Here is a 19,854-nt window from a genome sequence, read left to right as displayed (position 1 = left end):
AGTACCATCCAAAGGGCATGAGCTGGGAGATAGAAGCTATCCACTGGCAGCAACTGGAATAGTTAATTGGGGAAACTGGCTTGAACTGGTCTTTTTGTACTGAGACCCTTTGTTTTTGAACATATAAATTCAGACATTCTCAGTGCAACCAGCACTGCAGTCTGACTCCGGCCGAGTCTGGAGGTTTAATGAGCTGAAGGGATATACTGCAGCGGAAGAAGTGAGCTGTTGGTGAGTGTCTGGTGGGAATCCGGGAAGTGGTCACGGTCTATTGTCCAGGCATCGGGAGCATGGGTGTGGTTCCTGCCATCTTGTTGACCATGAGAATGTGTTCCAAGGTGCAATAAATCTGACCCCATCTCTCTGGATCATTACTCTGGGCCTCTGAATTACAATTCCTCCAACATAATCATTGTTCTAACTGCCCTCTAGCTGCCAGACTCTGCACTGCTGCGGAGCCTCGGGATATCGGAGCTGGCAATGTCTCCTCCCAGATAAAGCACCGATCAGACATTTCAGTCGAGAGTAATAAAGATAATCACTGAGAACAATGTACCGTCAGATATTTGGAGCTTTACAGGAAATATTGAAAGGAAGCCGAGCTTATCAATACCACAGCTGTACCATCCTGCATCTCCTGAGCGAAGATCCTCAATCGTAACAACAAATGATCTTTGTGTCTTGTTATCTGTGATCGACATTCTCCCTCGCCGTCCATCTGGATCGTCTGATTTTACTAAAACAGAGCACTGACGACTCCAATATTTCACATGTGACTGGGACAATTTGTCATAGTAACAATCTATAGTGATCGATCTTCCCAAAACTCCTGTTACTTTATTTTTTGCCCACAAGGCACTTGGAGCTGAAAAGACAACAGGTCAAAAATTAAACTGAAAATAATTGCTCAATACAAACAGATATATTTCAATAGGAATTACCGCTATGTTCAGAGAAATCTCTCCAATACACCTTCCAATGCAATTGGATACTTTCTTGTTTGAGATCGTTGGGGTCATTCAATATGTGCTTCCTGCGGATTGATAATTAGACAACCATATTGAGATTGTATACCAAACCCTTTATAAAGCAAGACCTTGAGCGGTTCCATTAATCTTTTAGTCCTGGTTGGGACCTGTTGTGTTCACCACAGGCGTGTTGTTCTTGTTTATTTTGATTTTGTACAATAGAAGCACGGTTCCTTCACAGCCGGCTCCTGGAGTTATTTTATTCTCAAACAGCAATTGTCAGACTGCAGATTGTATGATCATCATCACATTGCTCTTAGAGGGAGCTTATTGCTCACAAATTGGTGCTGAGCTTCCTACATCACAACAATGGCTCTGAATCAGTTCCAGCATTGACCAGAACGGACTGTAAAACTGTCCTGAAGTTGTGAAATGTGAAAAACGAAAGCAATTCTATTTTTATTAAAATTGCTTTGAACGACCAATAGAACTAAACCTGTGAGCAATTCAGACAGACATTAATTTAGAAATGAGTTGAATCTTTTGAAACTTAAGGTGATATTTACCAATGTTGCTGATTTGAGTCACATAACTGCAATCATTCTCTGAAATGTGGATCACTGACCCTGTAACCATTTCACTGGATTTTTCTCCCTGTTTATTTGAGGCTGTGCAGTAATATTGATGATGTTGCTGTCTGAATGATTGACAATGTAGATCCAGTTTATTGGTGCCAGAGATCTTTGAATCTTCAGACGGGGTCTTTTCATACCATGTGTACTGAATGGGAAGTGATCCCTGGACAGACTCACAGGTGAGGGACACTGAGCCCCCAGAACATGAGGCATTTGGCAGTGATAGAAATTTAAGTTCAGGAACAGACACGGGTTCTGTGGGAAAAAGACAATCATGAACGGATTTTCACAGTAACTTCATTGCAGTGTTAATGAAAGCCTACTTGTGACACAAATTTTAAAAAGCTTTAACTTTAAACTTTGAAACTTTAAACTTGAGAATGACCAAAAAATTAAATAGTTTCATATTACCAATATTTCTACACCTCATCCAGTGTGTGAGGAGGAAGGGAAATTGTTAGAGAGAGAGAGAGAGATGGCAGTGGGAGCTTGGCCGAATGCAGGTTGTATCTATTGACTGCTGTCGCGGACAGCAGATATTCATGATAGCAGGTTAGATAGCAACAAGCATTGGAGTGTGACCTGAGATAGACTGTGGATGTTTGCTGAGATAACGGAGACTGAAAATATCTATCTAAAAATCTAATCTTGACCTGAATTCTCTGATATCGAGTGATCCGCCCCTGCTGCCAGTTGGAATAGGGAAATTGGCGCTCAGCAAAACTCAGTTCACAGCAGCGGGACTGGATAATTCCAGCTGCGGACAGGTTCGGTGAAATTCGGCCATTATTTGGATTTGTATTTTTCATTTAACAGTAAGTACCATTTAACATTTAAGTGTGAGAACTGTTTAAAGTCGAGGGCGGGGATTTATGGTCTCGAATGAGCGAGAGTGGAAAATCTTGCCCAATGTCAACAGACATTTCCGTTGTCTGTCCCACACCCGCTCCGATACCATGGCGGGCGAGGCAGTAAAATTCCGACATAAGTATCATCCAAAGGGCATGAGCTGGGAGATAGAAGCTATCCACTGGCAGCAACTGGAATAGTTAATTGGGGAAACTGGCTTGAACTGGCCTTTTTGTACTGAGTCCCTTTGTTTTTGAACATATAAGTTCAGTCATTCTCAGTGCAACCAGCACTGGAGTCTGCCTTCAACCGAGTGTGGAGGTTTAATGAGCTGAAGGATTTTATTGCAGGGGAAGAAGTGAGCTGTTGATGAATATCTGGTGAGTATCCGGGAAGTGGTCAAGATCTATTGTCCAACCATCGGGAGCATGGGTGTGGTTCCTGCCAACTTGTTAACCAGGAGAGCGCGTTCCAAGGTGCAATAAATCTGACCCCATCTCTCTGGATCATTACTCTGGGCCTCTGAATTACAATTCCTCCAGCATAATCATTGTGCGAACTGCCCTCTCGCTGCCAGACTCTGCACTGCTGCGGAGCCTCGGGATATCGGAGCTGTCAATGCCTCCTCCCAGATAAAGCACCGATCAGACATTTCAGTCAAGAGTAATAAAGATAATCACTGAGAACAATGTACCGTCAGATATTTGGAGCTTTACAGGAAACATTGAAAGGAAGCCGGGCTTATCAATACCACAGCTGTACCATCCTGCATCTCCTGAGTGAAGATTCTCCATCGTAACAACAAATAATCCTTGTGTCTTGTTATCTGTGATCGACATTCTCCCTCGCCGTCCATCTGGATCGTCTGATTTTACCAAAACAGAGCACTGACGACTCCAAGATTTCACATGTGACTGGGACAATTTGTCATACTGACAATCTATAGTGATCGATCTTCCCAAAACTCCTATTACATTATTTTTTGCCCACAATGCACTTGGAGCTGAAAAGACAACAGGTCAAAAATTGAACTGAAAATAATTGCTTCATACAAACACATATATTTCAATAGGAATTACCGCTGTGTTCAGAGAAATCTCTCCAATACATCTTCTAATGCAATTGGATACTTCCTTGTTGAGATCGTTGGGGACATTGAATATGTGCTCCCCGCGGATTGATAATTAGACAACCATATTGAGATTGTATCCCAAGCCCTTTATGAAGCAAGACCTTGAGAGGGTCCATTAATCTTTTAGTCCACGTTGGGACCTGTTGTATTTACCACAGGCGTGTGGTTATTGTATATTTTCATTTAGTACAATAAAAGCACGGTTCCTTCACATCCGGCTCCTGGAGTTATTATATTCTCAAACAGCAATTGTCAACCAGCAGATTGTCTGCTCATGATCACATTGCTCTTTGAGGGAGCTTATTGCTCACAAATTGGTGCTGAGCTTCCTACATCACAACAATGGCTCTGAATCAGTTCCAGCAGTGACCAGAGTGAAAAGGGAAATATGAAGCCGTCAGGCAGGAGATTAGAGGCGTAAATTGGAAGGAGGCACTCTCGAGGAAATGTACTGAAGTAAGGTGGCAGATTTTCAAGGAATGTTTGTCTGGAGTACTGCATGACAACGTTCCGATGAGACAGGGAGGTGTTTGTAGGTTACGGGAACCGTGGTGCACGAAAGCTGCACTGAACCTAGTCAAAAAGAAAAGGAAAGCGTACAAAAGGTTCAGAGAGCTAGGCAATGATAGCGATCTAGATGAGGATACGGCTTGTAGGAAGGGACTTAAGAAAGAATTTAGGAGAGCCAGAAGGGGTCACGAGAAGACCTTGGCAGATCAGATTAAGGAGAACCCTAAGGCGTTCTATAAATATGTGAAGAGTAAAAGGATGAGATGTGTAGGAATAGGACCTATAAAATGTGAAGGTGACAAAGTCTGTACAGAACCGGAAGAAATATCAGAGGTGCTTAATGAATATTTTACCTCGGTATTCACGGTAGAAAAAGACCTGGGTGGTTGTACGACAGGATTGAGGCGGACTGAAAAGATTGAGTACATTAATAAAGAGGATGTATTGGAAATTTTGAATAGCACCAAGATAGATAAGTCGCCGGGACCGGATGGGATGTACCCCAGGTTACTGTGGGAGGTGAAGGAAGAGATTGCAGAGCCTCTGGCGATGATCTTTGCGTCGTCGATAGAGACGGGAGAGGTTCTGGAGGATTGGAGGATTGCAGACGTGGTTCCTATATTCAAGAAAGGGAATAGGGATAGCCCAGGAAATTACCGACCGGTGAGTCTAGCCTCAGTGGTTGGTAAGTTGATGGAAAAGATCCTGAGGGACAGGATTTATGAACATTTAGAGAAGTTTAGTATGCTCAAAAGTAGTCAGCACAGAACAAAGAACAAAGAACAGTACAGCACAGGAAACAGGCCCTTCGGCCCTCCAAGCCTGTGCCGCTCCTTGGTCCAACTGGACCAATCGTTTGTATCCCTCCATTCCCAGGCTGCTCATGTGATTTTCCAGGTAAGTCTTAAACGATGTCAGCGTGCCTGCCTCCACCACCCTACATGGCAGCGCATTCCAGGCCCCCACCACCCTCTGTGTAAAAAACATCCCTCTGATATCTGAGTTATACTTCGCCCCTCTCACCTTGAGCCCGTGACCCCTCGTGATCGTCACCTCCGACCTGGGAAAAAACTTCCCACTGTTCACGCTATCTATCCCCTTCATAATCTTGTACACCTCTATTAGATCTCCCCTCATTCTCCGTCTTTCCAGGGAGAACAACCCCAGTTTACCCAATCTTTCCTCATAGCTAAGACCCTCCATACCAGGCAACATCCTGGTAAACCTTCTCTGCACTCTCTCTAACGCCTCCACATCCTTCTGGTAATGCGGCGACCAGAACTGGACGCAGTACTCCAAATGTGGCCTAACCAGCGTTCTATACAGCTGCATCATCAGACTCCAGCTTTTATACTCTATACCCCCTCCTATAAAGGCAAGCATACCATATGCCTTCTTCACCACCGTCTCCACCTGTGTTGCCACCTTCATGGATTTGTGGAATTGCACACCTAGGTCCCTCTGTGTTTCTATACTCCTGATGACTCTGCCATTTATTGTATAACTCCTCCCTACATTATTTCTTCCAAAATGCATCACTTCTCATTTATCCGGATTAAACTCCATCTGCCACCTCTCCGCCCAATTTTCCAGCCTATCTCTATTCTGCTGTATTGCCCGACAATGCTCTTCGCTATCCGCAAGTCCAGCCATCTTCGTGTCATCCGCAAACTTGCTGATTACACCAGTTACACCTTCTTCCAAATCATTTATATATATCACAAATAGCAGAGGCCCCAGTACAGAACCCTGCGGAATACCACTGGTCACAGACCTCCAGCCAAGGGCAAATCGTGCCTGACGAGCCTGTTGGAGTTCTTTGAAAATGTGACTAAACACATTGACGAAGGAAAAGCGGTAGATGTGGTTTACATGGACTTCAGCAACGCGTTCGATAAGGTCCCCCATGCAAGACTTCTCGAGAAAGTGAGAGGGCATGGGATCCAAGATGCTGTTGCCTTGTGGATCCAGAACTGACTTGCCTGCAGAAGGCAGAGAGTGGTTGTAGATGGGTCTTTTTCTGAATGGAGGTCGGTCACCAGTGGAGTGCCCCAGGGATCTGTTCTGGGACCCTTGCTGTTTGTCATTTTCATAAATGACCTGGATGAGGAAGTGGAGGGATGGGTTGGTAAGTTTGCCGACGACACGAAGGTTGGTGGTGTTGTGGATAGGTTGGAGGGATGTCAGAAGCTGCAACGTGACATAGATAGGATGCAAGACTGGGCGGAGAAGTGGGAGATGGACTTCAACCTGGATAAATGCGTAGTGGTCCATTTTGGCAGGTCAAATGGGATGAAGGAGTATAATATAAAGGGTAAGACTCTTAGCAGTGTAGAGGATCAGAAGGACCTTGGAGTCTGGGTCCATAGGACTCTTAAATCGGCATCGCAGGTAGAGGAGGTGGTTAAGAAGGCGTATGGTGTGCTGGCCTTCATCAAGTGAGGGATTGAGTTTAGGAGTCAGGCGATAATGATGCAGTTTTATAAGACCCTCGTCAGACCCCACTTGGGGTACTGTGCTCAGTTCTGGTCGCCTCATTACAGGAGGGATGTGGAAATGATTGAAAGGGTGCAGAAAAGATTTACAAGGATGTTGCCTGGATTGGTTGGCATGCCTTAGGAGGATAGGTTGAGGGAGCTCGGTCTTTTCTCCTTGGAGAGACGAAGGATGAGAGGTGACCTGATAGAGGTGTACAAGATGTTGAGAGGTATAGATCAGGTGGATTCTCGGAGGCTCTTTCCCCGGGCTGAAATGGCTGCTACGAGAGGACACAGGTTTAAGGTGCTGGGGAGTAGGTACAGAGGAGATGTCAGGGGTAAGTTTTTCACTCAGAGGGTGATGGGTGAGTGGAATCGACTACCGTCAGTGGTGGTGGAGGCAATCTCGATAGGGTCTTTTAAGAGACTTCTGGATGAGTACATGGGACTTAATAGGATTGAGGGTTATAAGTAAGCCTGATTGTACACATTGGGGGAAATGATGTAGGTAGGAAGAGCAGGGGGGTCATACGAGAGAAATTCAGGGAGTTGGGTGCTAGGCTAAAAAGTAAGACCTCCAGTGTCGCAATCTCTGGACTGCTCCCGGTGCCTAGTGCAAGTGAGGCTCGGAACAGGGAGATTCTACAGTTGAACGCGTGGCTAAAGGACTGGTGCAAGAGGGAGGGTTTTAAATTCATAGATAACTGGGAAATCTTCAAGTCAGGATGGCAACTGTACAGAAAGGATGGGTTACACCTTAACTGGAAGGGAGCAAATATCCTGGCTGGGAGTTTTGCGAGAGTGTTTCGGCAGGATTTAAACTAGTGTGGCAGGGGGGTGGGGAACAGAACAGGAGGTCAGTAAATACTGAGGCTGGGGTCGAGCTGGGGGCCAGGGCAAGGCTAGCTAAGAAGAGGAGCACTCTGGAGGAGGAGGACCTGACTGGGCCTGGAGGTCTGGAGTGCATCTGCTTCAATGCGAGGAGCGTAACGGGTAAAACAGACGAACTTAGGGCCTTAATGCTTGTGCGGAATTTGGATGTGGTTGCGGTGACGGAAACTTGGTTAAAAGAAGGACAGGACTGGCAGCTGAATATTCCGGGGTATCAGTGTTTTAGGCGAGACAGAGGAGGGGCTAAAAAAGGTGGGGGAGTAGCGATATTAGTTAAGGAGCATATTACCGCGGTGCAGAGGGTAGACAACTTAGAGGGGTCATGTACTGAGTCGCTGTGGGTGGAACTCAGAAACAGGAAGGGTGCAGTCACTATGCTGGGGGTGTACTACAGACCACCCAACAGCCCACGGGAAGTGGAGGAAAGGATATGTCAGGAGATTCTGGATAGGTGCAGAAAAAATAGGGTTGTTGTAGTGGGGGACTTTAATTTCCCTGGCACAGACTGGAAAGTGCTTAGAGCTGGGGGACCGGACGGGGAGGAATTTGTGAAATGCGTACTGGAAGGTTCTTTGGAACAGTATGTAGATAGCCCGACTAGAGAGGGGGCTATACTGGACCTAGTTCTGGGAAATGAGCCCGGTCAGGTCGTCAAAGTTTCGGTAGGGGAACATGTGGCAAATAGTGACCACAACTCTGTTAACTTTAGGATAGTAATGGACAAGGATGAGTGCTGTCCTTCGGGCAGGGTGCTAAATTGGGGGAAGGCTGACTATAGCCAGATTAGGCAGGAATTGGTGGATGTTGATTGGGAGAGGATGTTCGAGGGTAAGTCCGCGTCTGGCATGTGGGAGTCTTTTAAGGAACTATTGAAAAGGCTGCAGGATAGGCATGTGCCTGTAAAAAGGAAAGATAGGAAAGGTAGGATTCGAGAGCCGTGGATAACCAGGGAAATTGAGGATCTGATTAAAATGAAAAGGGAGGCGTACGTTAAGTCCAGGCAACTGAAAACAGATGGAGCTCTGGAGGAATACAGAGAGAGTAGGAAAGATCTCAAACGGGGAGTTAGAAGGGCAAAAAGAGGGCACGAGATGTTCTTGGCAGGCAGGATTAAGGAGAATCCTAAGGCATTCTATTCATACATTAGGAACAAAAGAGTTGTCAGGGAGAAAATCGGACCTCTCAGGGACAAAGGAGGGGAATTATGCTTAGAACCCAAGGGAATAGGGGAGATCCTAAATGAATACTTTGCATCGGTATTCACGAAGGAGAGGGGCGTGTTAACCGGGAGTGTCTCGGAGGGAGGTGTTGACTCGTTAGAGAAAATCTCCATTACGAGAGAGGAAGTGTTAGGTTTTTTAGGGAACATTAAAACTGACAAAGCCCCAGGGCCTGATGGCATCTATCCTCGACTGCTCAGGGAGACGAGAGGTGAAATTGCTGGGCCTCTGACGGAAATCTTTGTCGCTTCTTTGGACACGGGTGAGGTCCCTGAGGATTGGAGGATAGCGAATGTGGTCCCGTTGTTTAAGAAGGGTAGCAGGGATAACCCAGGAAATTATAGGCCGGTGAGCTTGACGTCCGTGGTAGGGAAGTTGTTGGAGAGGATTCTTAGAGACAGGATGTATGTGCATTTAGAACGGAACAATCTCATTAGTGACAGACAGCATGGTTTTGTAAGAGGGAGGTCGTGCCTTACAAATTTGGTGGAGTTTTTTGAGAAAGTGACAAAAACGGTTGATGAAGGAAGGGCCGTGGATGTCGTCTATATGGATTTCAGTAAGGCATTTGACAAAGTCCCACATGGCAGGTTGGTTAAGAAGGTTAAGGCTCATGGGATACAAGGAGAAGTGGCTCGATGGGTGGAGAACTGGCTTGGCCATAGGAGACAGAGGGTAGTGGTCGAAGGGTCTTTTTCCGGCTGGAGGTCTGTGACCAGTGGTGTTCCGCAGGGCTCTGTACTAGGACCTCTGCTATTTGTGATATATATAAATGATTTGGAAGAAGGTGTAACTGGTGTAATCAGCAAGTTTGCGGATGACACGAAGATGGCTGGAATTGCGGATAGCGAAGAGCATTGTCGGGCAATACAGCAGGATATAGATAGGCTGGAAAATTGGGCGGAGAGGTGGCAGATGGAATTTAATCCGGATAAGTGCGAAGTGATGCATTTTGGAAGAAATAATGTAGGGAGGAGTTATACAATAAATGGCAGAGTCATCAGGAGTATAGAAACACAGAGGGACCTAGGTGTGCAAGTCCACAAATCCATGAAGGTGGCAACACAGGTGGAGAAGGTGGTGAAGAAGGCATATGGTATGCTTGCCTTTATAGGACGGGGTATAGTGTATAAAAGCTGGAGTCTGATGATGCAGCTGTATAGAACGCTGGTTAGGCCACATTTGGAGTACTGCGTCCAGTTCTGGTCGCCGCACTACCAGAAGGACGTGGAGGCATTGGAGAGAGTGCAGAGAAGGTTTACCAGGATGTTGCCTGGTATGGAGGGTCTTAGCTATGAGGAGAGATTGGGTAGACTGGGGTTGTTCTCCTTGGAAAGACGGAGAATGAGGGGAGATCTAATAGAGGCATACAAGATTATGAAGGGTATAGATAGGGTGAACAGTGGGAAGCTTTTTCCCAGGTCGGAGGTGACGATCACGAGGGGTCACGGGCTCAACGTGAGAGGGGCGAAGTATAACTCAGACATCAGAGGGACGTTTTTTACACATAGGGTGGTGGGGGCCTGGAATGCGCTGCCAAGTAGGGTGGTGGAGGCAGGCACGCTGACATCGTTTAAGACTTACCTGGATAGTCACATGAGCAGCCTGGGAATGGAGGGATACAAACGATTGGTCTAGTTGGACCAAGGAGCGGCACAGGCTTGGAGGGCCGAAGGGCCTGTTTCCTGTGCTGTACTGTTCTTTGTTCTTTGTTCTTTGTAAGCTTAGGTAGGTAGGGACATGACCGGTGCAACTTGTGGGCCGAAGGGCCTGTTTGTGCTGTATTTTTACTTTGTTCTATGTTCTATGAACTGACTTTAAAACTGTCCTGAAGTTGTGAAAAGTGAAAAATAAATGCAATTCCATTTTTATTGAAATTTCTTTGAACGACCAATAGAACTAAACCCGTGAGCAATGCAAACAGACATTAATTTAAAAATTAATTGAATTTTCTGAAGCTTAAAGTGATAGTTACCAATGTTGCTGATTTGTGTCACATAACTGCAAGCATTCTCTGAAATGTGGATCACCGACACTGGAACCATTTCACTGGATTTTTCTCCCTGGTGATTTGAGGCTGTGCAGTAATATTGATGATGTTGCTGTTTGAAGGCTTGACAATGTAGATCCAGTTTATTGGTGTCAGAGATCTTTGAATCTTCAGACGGGGTCTTTTCATACCATGTGTACTGAATGGGAAGTGATCCCTGGACAGACTCACAGGAGACGGACACGGAGCCCCCAGAACATGAGGCATTTGGTGGTGATAGAAATTTAAGTTCAGGAACTGACACAGGTTCTGTGGGAAAAGACAATCATCAACGGATTTTCACAGAAACTTCATTGCAGTGTTAATGTAAGCCTACTTGTGACACAATTAAATAAATGTTTAACATTAAACTTCAAAACTTTGAACTTTCAAATGACCAAAAAATTAAATAGTTTCATCATACCAATATTTCTACACCTCATCCAGGGTGTGAGGAGGAAGGGAAAGTGTTGGAGAGAGAGAGAGATGGCAGAGGGAGCTTGTCCGAATGCAGGTAGTATCTATTGATTGCTGTCACGGACAGTTAGTAACAAGCATTGAAGTGTCACCTGAGATGGACTGTGGATGTTTACTGAGATAACGGAGACGTAAATATCTTTCTAAAAATCTAATCTTGACCTGAATTCTCCGATATCGAGTGATCCGCCCCTGCTGCCAGTCGGAATAGGGAATTTGGTGCACAGGCAAATCACCATTCACAGCAGCGGGACTGGATAATTCCAGCTGCGGACGGGTTTGGTGAATTCCGGCCAATGTTTGTATTTGCATTTATCATATAACAATAAATACCATGTAACATTTAAGTGTGACTACTGTTTCAAGTCTACGGCGGGGTTTTATGGCCTCGAGTGAGCGAGACTGGAAAATCCCGCCCAAGGTCAACAGACATTTCCGTTGTCTGCCCCACACCCGCTCCGATACCATGGCGGGCGAGGCAGTAAAATTCCGACGAAAGTATCAACCAAAGGACATGAGCTGGGAGATAGAAGCTATCCACTGGCAGCAACTGGAACAGTTAATTGGGGAAACTGGCTTGAACTGGCCTTTTTGTACTGAGTCCCTTTGCTTTTGAACACATAAATTCAGACATTCTCAGTGCAACCAGCACTGGAGTCTGACTTCAACCGAGTGTGGAGGTTTAATGATCTGAAGGAATTTTCAACAGGAGAAGAAGTGAGTATCTGGTGAGTACTCGGGGAGTGGTCAAGGTCTATTGTCCAGGCATCAGGAGCATGGTTGGGGTTTTCTCCAACTAGATAACCAGCAGAGCAGTGTCCAAGGTGCAATAAATCTGACCCCATCTCTCTGGATCATTACTCTGGGCCTCTGAATTACAATTCCTCCAACATAACCATTGTGCTAACTGCCCTCTAGCTGCCAGACTCTGCACTGCTGCGGAGCCTCGGGATATCGGAGCTGTCAATGCCTCCTCCCAGATAAAGCACCGATCAGACATTTCAGTCAAGAGTAATAAAGATAATCACGGAGAACAATTTACCGTCAGATATTTGTAGCTTTACAGGAAATATTGAAAGGAAGCCGGGCTTATCAACTCCACAGCTGTACCATCCTGCATCTCCCGAACGAAGATCCTCCATAGTAACAACAAATAATCCTTGTGTCTTGTTATCTGTGATCGACATTCTCCCTCGCCGTCCATCTGGATCGTCTGATTTTACCAAAACAGAGCACTGACGACTCCAAGATTTCACATGTGACTGGGACAATTTGTCATAGTGACAATCTATAGTGATCGATCTTCCCAAAACTCCTGTTACATTATTTTTTGCCCACAAGGCACTTGGAGCTGAAAAGACAACAGATTAAAAATTGAACTGAAAATAATTGCTCAATACAAACAGATATATTTCAATAGGATTTACCACTGTGTTCAGAAAAATCTCTCCAATACATCTTCTAATGCAATTAAATACTTCCTTGTTTGAGATCGTTGGGCTCAGTGAATATGTGCTTCCTGCGGATTGATAATTAGACAACCATAATGAGATTGTATCCCAAGACCTTAATAAAGCAAGACCTTGAGAGGTATTATTAATCTTTTAGACCTGGTGGTGTCCTGTAGTGCTGACCATAAACATGTGGTAATTCTTTATTTTCATTTTGTACTACAGAAGCACAGTCCCTTCACAGCCGGCTCCTGGAGTTATTATATTCTCATACAGCAATTGTCAGACAGCAGATTGTCTGCTCAGGGTCACATTGCTCCTTGAGGGAGCTTATTGCTCACAAATTGGTGCTGAGCTTCCTACATCACAACAATGGCTCTGAATCAGTTCCAGCATTGACCAGAACTGACTGTTAAAGCGAAAAAAAAATGCAATACTATTTTTATTAAAATTGCTTTGAACGACCAACAGAACTAAACCCGTGAGCAATTCAGACAGACATTAATTTAAAAATTAGTTGAATTTTTTGAAGCTTAAAGTGATATTTACCAAGGTTGCTGATTTGTGTTAAGTAACTGCAATCATTCTCTGAAATGTGGATCACTGACACTGTAACCATTTCACTGGGTTTTTCTCCCTGGTTATTTGAGGCTGTGCAGTAATATTGATGATGTTGCTGTTTGAAGGATTGACAATGTAGATCCAGTTTATTGGTGTCAGAGATCTTTGAATCTTCAGACGGGGCCTTTTCATACCATGTGTACTGAATGGGAAGTGATCCCTGATCAGACTCACAGGAGACAGACATTGAGCCCCCAGAACATGAGGCATTTGGTGGTGATAGAAATTTAAGTTCAGGAACAGACACGGGTTCTGTGGGAAAAAAGACAATCATTAATGGATTTTCACAGTAACTTCATTGCAGTGTGAATGTAAGTATACTTGTGACACTAATTTAAAAAATCTTCCAATTTACACAATAAAATTTGAAATTTAGAATGACTAAAAATTAAATAATTTCATATTACTAATATTTCTACACCTCAACCAGGGTGTGAGGAGGAAGAGAAAGTGTTAGAGGGAGAGAGAGATGGCAGTGGGAGCTATCCGAATGCAGGTAGTATCTATTTATTGCTTTCATGGACAGCAGATATTCATGATAGCAAATTAGTTTGTAACAAGCATTGGAGTGTGACCTGAGATAGAATGTGAGTGTTTAGAAATAGAAACCCTACAATGCAGAAACAGGCCATTCGGCCCATCAAGTTTGCACCAACCACAATCCCACCCAGGCCGTACTCCTATATCCCTACACTTTTACCTGCTAATCCCTCTAACCTACGCATCTCAGGAAAGTAAGGGGCAATTTTAGCATGGACAATCAACCTAACCCGCACATCTTTGGACTGTTGGAGGAAACCGGAGCACCCGGAGGAAACCCACGCAGACAAGAGGAGAATGTGCAAACTCCACACAGACAGTGACACAAGCCGGGAATCGAACCCAGGTCCCCGGAGCTGTGAAGCAGCAGTGCTATCCACTGTGCTACCGTGCCGCCCCACAGTTTGCTGAGATAACGGAGACTTAGATATCTTTTTAACAATCGAATCTTGAACTGAATTCTCTGATATCGAGTGATCCACCCCCGCTGCCAGTTGGAAAAGGGAAATTGGGGATCAGCCAAATCTCCATTCGCAGCAGCGGGACTGGATAATTCCAGGTGCGGACGGGTTCGGTGAATTCCGGCCATTGTTTGTATTTGTATTTAACATTTAACAGTTAGTACCATTAAACATTTAAGTGTGAGTACTGTTTAAAGTCGAGGGCGGGGTTTTATGGCCTTGAATGAGCGAGACTGGAAAATCCCATCCAATGTCAACAGACATTTCCGTTGTCTGCCCCACACCCGCTCCGATACCATGGTGGGGCGAGGCAGTAAAATTCCGACGTAAGTATCATCCAAAGGGCATGAGCTGGGAGATAGAAGCTATCCACTGCCAGCAACTGGAATAGTTAATTGGGGAAACTGGTTTGAACTGGTCTTTTTGTACTAAGTCCCTTTGTTTATGAACATATAAATTCAGACATTCTCAGTGCAACCAGCACTGGAGTCTGACTCCGACCGACTCTGGAGGTTTAATGAGCTGAAGGAATTTACGACAGGGGAAGAAGTGAGCTGTTGGTGAGTATCTGGTGAGTATCCGGGAAGTGGTCAAGGTCTATTGTCCAGGCATCGGGAGCATGGGTGGGGTCGTCGCCAACTTGTTAACCAGGAGTGCGGGTTCCAAGGTGCAATAAATCTGACCCCATCTCTCTGGATCATTACTCTGGGCCTCTGAATTACAATTCCTCCAACATAACCATTGTTCTAACTGCCCGCTAGCTGCCAGACACTGCACTGCTGCGGAGTATCGGGATATCGGAGCTGTCAATGTCTCCTCCCAGATAAAGCACCGATCAGACATTTCAGTCGAGAGTAATAAAGATAATCACTGAGAACAATGTACCGTCAGATATTTGTAGCTTTACAGGAAATATTGAAAGGAAGCCGGGCTTATCAATTCCACAGCTGTACCATCCTGCATCTCCTGAGCGAAGATCTTCCATAGTAACAACAAATAATCCTTGTGTCTTGTTATCTGTGATCGACATTCTCCCTCGCCGTCCATCTGGATCGGCTGATTTTACCAAAACAGAGCACTGACGACTCCAAGATTTCACATGTGACTGGGACAATTTGTCATAGTGACAATCTATAGTGATCGATCTTCCCAAAACTCCTATTACATTATTGTTTGCCCACAATGCACTTGGAGCTGAAAACACAACAGGTCAAAAGTTGAACTGAAAATAATTGCTCAATACAAACAGATATATTTCAATAGGATTTACCACTGTGTTCAGAGAAATCTCTCCAATACATCTTCTAATGCAATTGGATACTTCCTTGTTTGATATCGTTGGGCACATTGAATATGTGCTTCCTGCGGATTGATAATTAGACAACCATATTGAGATTGTATACCAAACCCTTTATAAAGCAAGACCTTGAGTGGTTCCATTAATCTTTTAGTCCAGGTTGGGACCTGTAGTGTTCACCACAGGTGTGTGGTAATTCTTTACTTTCATTTTGTACAATAGAAGCACGGTTCCTTCACAGCTGGCTCCTGGAGTTATTATATTCTCATACAGCAATTGTCAGACAGCAGATTATCTGCTCATGATCACATTGCTCCTTGATGGAGCTTAATGCTCACAAATTGGTGCTGAGCTTCCTACATCACAACAATGGCTCTGAATCAGTTCCAGCATTGACCAGAACTGACTTTAAAACTGTCCTGAAGTTGTGAAAAATGAAAAAAAATGCAATTCTTTTTTTATTAAAATTGCTTTGAATGACCAACAGAACTAAACCCGTGAGCAATTCAGACAGACATTAATTTAAAAATTAGTTGAATTTTTTGAAGCTGAAAGTGATATTTACCAATGTTGCTGATTTGTGTTAAGTAACTGCAATCATTCTCTGAAATGTGGATCGCTGACACTGTAACCATTTCACTGGATTTTTCTCCCTGGTGATTTGAGGCTGTGCAGTAATATTGATGATGTTGCTGTGTGAAGGATTGACAATGTAGATCCAGTTTATTGGTGTCAGAGATCTTTGAATCTTCAGACGGGGTCTTTTCATACCATGTGTATTGAATGGGAAGTGATCCCTGGACAGACTCACAGGAGACGGACACTGAGCCCCCAGAACATGTGGCATTTGGTGGTGATAGAAATTTAAGTTCAGGAACAGACACGGGTTCTGTGGGGAAAAGACAATCATTAACGGATTTTCACAGAAACTTCATTGCAGTGTTAATGTAAGCCTACTTGTGACACTAATTTATAAAAGCTTTAACTTTAAACTTTAAAACTTTAAACTTTAGAATGACCAAAAAATTAAATAGTTTCATAGTCCCAATAATTCTACACCTCATCCAGGGTGTGAGGTGGAAGGGAAAGTGTTAGAGAGAGAGAGAGAGATGGCAGTGGGAGCTTGGCCGAATGCAGGTAGTATCTATTGATTGCTGTCATGGACAGCAGATATTCATGATAGCAGATTAGTTAGTAACAAGCATTGGAGTGTGACCTGAGATAGACTGTGGATGTTTCCTGAGATAACGGAGACTTAAATATCTTTTTGAAAATCTAATCTCGACCTGAATTCTCCGATATCGAGCGATCCGCCCCTGCTGCCAGTTGGAAGAGGGACATTGGCACTCGGCCAAATCTCCATTCACAGCAGCGGGACTGGATGATTCCAGCTGCGGCGTTTGGTGAATTCCAGCCATTGTTTGCCTTTGTATTTAACATTTAACAGTAAGTACCATTTAACATTTAAGTGTGAGTACTGTTTAACGTTGAGGGCGGAGTTTTATGGCCCTGAATGAGCGAGACTGGAAATTCCCATCCAATATCAACAGACATTTCCGTTGTCTGCCCCACACCCGCTCCGATACCATGGCGGGCGAGGCAGTAAAATTCCGACGTAAGTATCATCCAAAGGGCATGAGCTGGGAGATGGAAGCTATCCACTGGCAGCAACTGGAATAGTTAATTGGGAAAACTGGCTTCAACTGGTCTTTTTGTACTAAGTCTCTTTGTTTTTGAACATATAAATTCAGGCATTCTCAATGCAACCAGCACTGGAGTCTGACTCCGACCGACTCCGGAGGTTTAATGAGCTGAAGGAATTTACTACAGGGGAAGAAGTGAGCTGTTGGTGAGTATCTGGTGAGTATCCGGGAAGTGGTCAAGGTCTATTGTCCAGCCATCGGGAGCATGGGTTGGTTCCTTGCCAATTTGTTAACCAGCAGAGCAGTGTCCAAGGTGCAATAAATCTGACCCCATCTCTCTGGATCATTACTCTGGGCCTCTGAATTACAATTCCTCCAACATAATCATTGTTCTAGCTGCCAGACTCTGCACTGCTGCGGAGACTCGGGATATCGGAGCTGTCAATGTCTCCTCCCAGATAAAGCACCGATCAGACATTTCAGTCGAGTGGAATAAAGATAATCACTGAGAACAATGTACCGTCAGATATTTGTAGCTTTACAGGAAATATTGAAAGGAAGCCGGGCTTATCAATTCCACAGCTCTATCATCCTGCATCTCCTGAGCGAAGATCCTCCATAGTAACAACAAATAATCCTTGTGTCTTGTTATCTGTGATCGACATTCTCCCTCGCCGTCCATCTGGATCGGCTGATTTTACCAAAACAGAGCACTGACGACTCCAAGATTTCACATGTGACTGGGACAATTTGTCATAGTGACAATCTATAGTGATCGACCTTCCCAAAACTCCTGTTACATCATTTTTTGCCCACAATGCACTTGGAGCTGAAAAGACAACAGATCAAAAATTGAACTGAAAATAATTGCTCAATACAAACAGATATATTTCAATAGGATTTACCACTGTGTTCAGAGAAATCTCTCCAATACATCTTCTAATGCAATTGGATACTTCCTTGTTTGATATCACTGGGCACATTCAATATGTGCTTCCTGCGGATTGATAATTAGACAACCATATTGAGATTGTATCCCAAGCCCTTTATAAAGCAAGACCTTGAGTGGTCCCATTAATCTTTTCGTCCAGGTTGGGACCTTTGTGTTCACCACAGGCATGTGGTAATTCTTTACTTTCATTTTGTACAACAGAAGCACGGTTCCTTCACAGCCGGCTCCTGGAGTTATTATATTCTCAAACAGCAATTGTCAGACAGCAGATTGTCTGCTCATGATCACATTGCTCCTTGAGGGAGCTTATTGCTCACAAATTGGTGCTGAGCTTCCTACATCACAACAATGGCTCTGAATCAGTTCCAGCAGTGACCAGAACTGACTTTAAAACTGTCCTGAAGTTGTGAAAAGCGTAAAAATGCAATTCTATTTTTATTAAAATTGCTTTGAACGGCCAACAGAACTAAACCCGTGAGCAATTCAGACAGACATTAATTTAAAAATAAGTTGAATTTTTTGAAGCTGAAAGTGATATTTACCAATGTTGCTGATTTGTGTTAAGTAACTGCAATCATTCTCTGAAATGTGGATCACTGACACTGTAACCATTTCACTGGATTTTTCTCCCTGGTGATTTGAGGCTGTGCAGTAATATTGATGATGTTGCTGTGTGAAGGATTGACAATGTGGATCCAGTTTATTGGTGTCAGAGATCTTTGAATCTTCAGACGGGGTCTTTTCATACCATGTGTACTGAATGGGACCTGGTCCCTGGACAGACTCACAGGAGACGGACACTGAGCCCCCAGAACATGAGGCATTTGGTGGTGATAGAAATTTAAGTTCAGGAACAGACACGGGTTCTGTGGGAAAAAGACAATCATTAACGGATTTTCACAGTAACTTCATTGCAGTGTTAATGTAAGCCTACTTGTGACACTAATTGATAAAAGCTTTAACTTTAAACTTTAAAACTTTAAACTTTAGAATGACCAAAAAATTAAATAGTTTCATGTTACCAATAATTCTACACCTCATCCAGGGTGTGAGGAGGAAGGGAAGGTATTAGAGAGAGAGAGAGAGATGGCAGTGGGAGCTTGGCCGAATGCAGGTAGTATCTATTGATTGCAGTCACGGACAGCAGATATTCATGACAGCAGATTAGTTCGTAACAAGCATCGGAGTGTGACCTGAGATAGACTGTGGATGTTTACTGAGATAACGGAGACTGAAAATGTCTATCTAAAAATCTAATCTCGACCTGAATTCTCCGATATCGAGCGATCCGCCCCTGCTGCCAGTTGGAAGAGGGACATTGGTGCTCGGCCAAATCTCCATTCACAGCAGCGGGACTGGATGATTCCAGCTGCGGCGTTTGGTGAATTCCAGCCATTGTTTGTATTTGACATTCAACAGTAAGTACCATTTAACATTTAAGTGTGAGTACTGTTTAAAGTTGAGGGTGGGGTTTTATGGCCTCGAATGAGCGACACAGGAAAATCCCAATGTCAACAGACATTTCCGTTGTCTGCCCCACACCCGCTCCGATACTATGGCGGGCGAGGCAGTAAAATTCCGACGTAAGTATCATCCAAAGGTCATGAGCAGGGAGATAGAAGCTATCCACTGGCAGCAACTGGAATAGTTAATTGGGGAAACTGGTCTTGAACTGGTCTTTTTGTACTGAGTCCCTTTGTT

The 19,854-nt window shown here is 44.3% G+C and overlaps 1 protein-coding gene across 1 annotated transcript in view; it reads right to left on the bottom strand.

Annotated features, from left to right (window-relative positions):
• LOC144511708 (titin-like) overlaps positions 1 to 19,854 on the bottom strand; it is a 301,563-nt gene that overhangs the window by 259,009 nt on the left and 22,700 nt on the right. The window contains 10 exon segments of the mRNA XM_078241933.1: positions 557 to 865; positions 1,535 to 1,858; positions 3,147 to 3,455; positions 10,658 to 10,981; positions 12,231 to 12,539; positions 13,189 to 13,512; positions 15,147 to 15,455; positions 16,124 to 16,447; positions 17,722 to 18,030; positions 18,696 to 19,019. Of these exon segments, the coding sequence (XP_078098059.1) occupies positions 557 to 865; positions 1,535 to 1,858; positions 3,147 to 3,455; positions 10,658 to 10,981; positions 12,231 to 12,539; positions 13,189 to 13,512; positions 15,147 to 15,455; positions 16,124 to 16,447; positions 17,722 to 18,030; positions 18,696 to 19,019 (3,165 nt within the window).

This window comes from Mustelus asterias, chromosome 25, assembly GCF_964213995.1.
Source record: "Mustelus asterias chromosome 25, sMusAst1.hap1.1, whole genome shotgun sequence".
NCBI lineage: Eukaryota > Metazoa > Chordata > Chondrichthyes > Carcharhiniformes > Triakidae > Mustelus > Mustelus asterias.
This window is presented reverse-complemented; position numbering and strand designations above follow the sequence as displayed.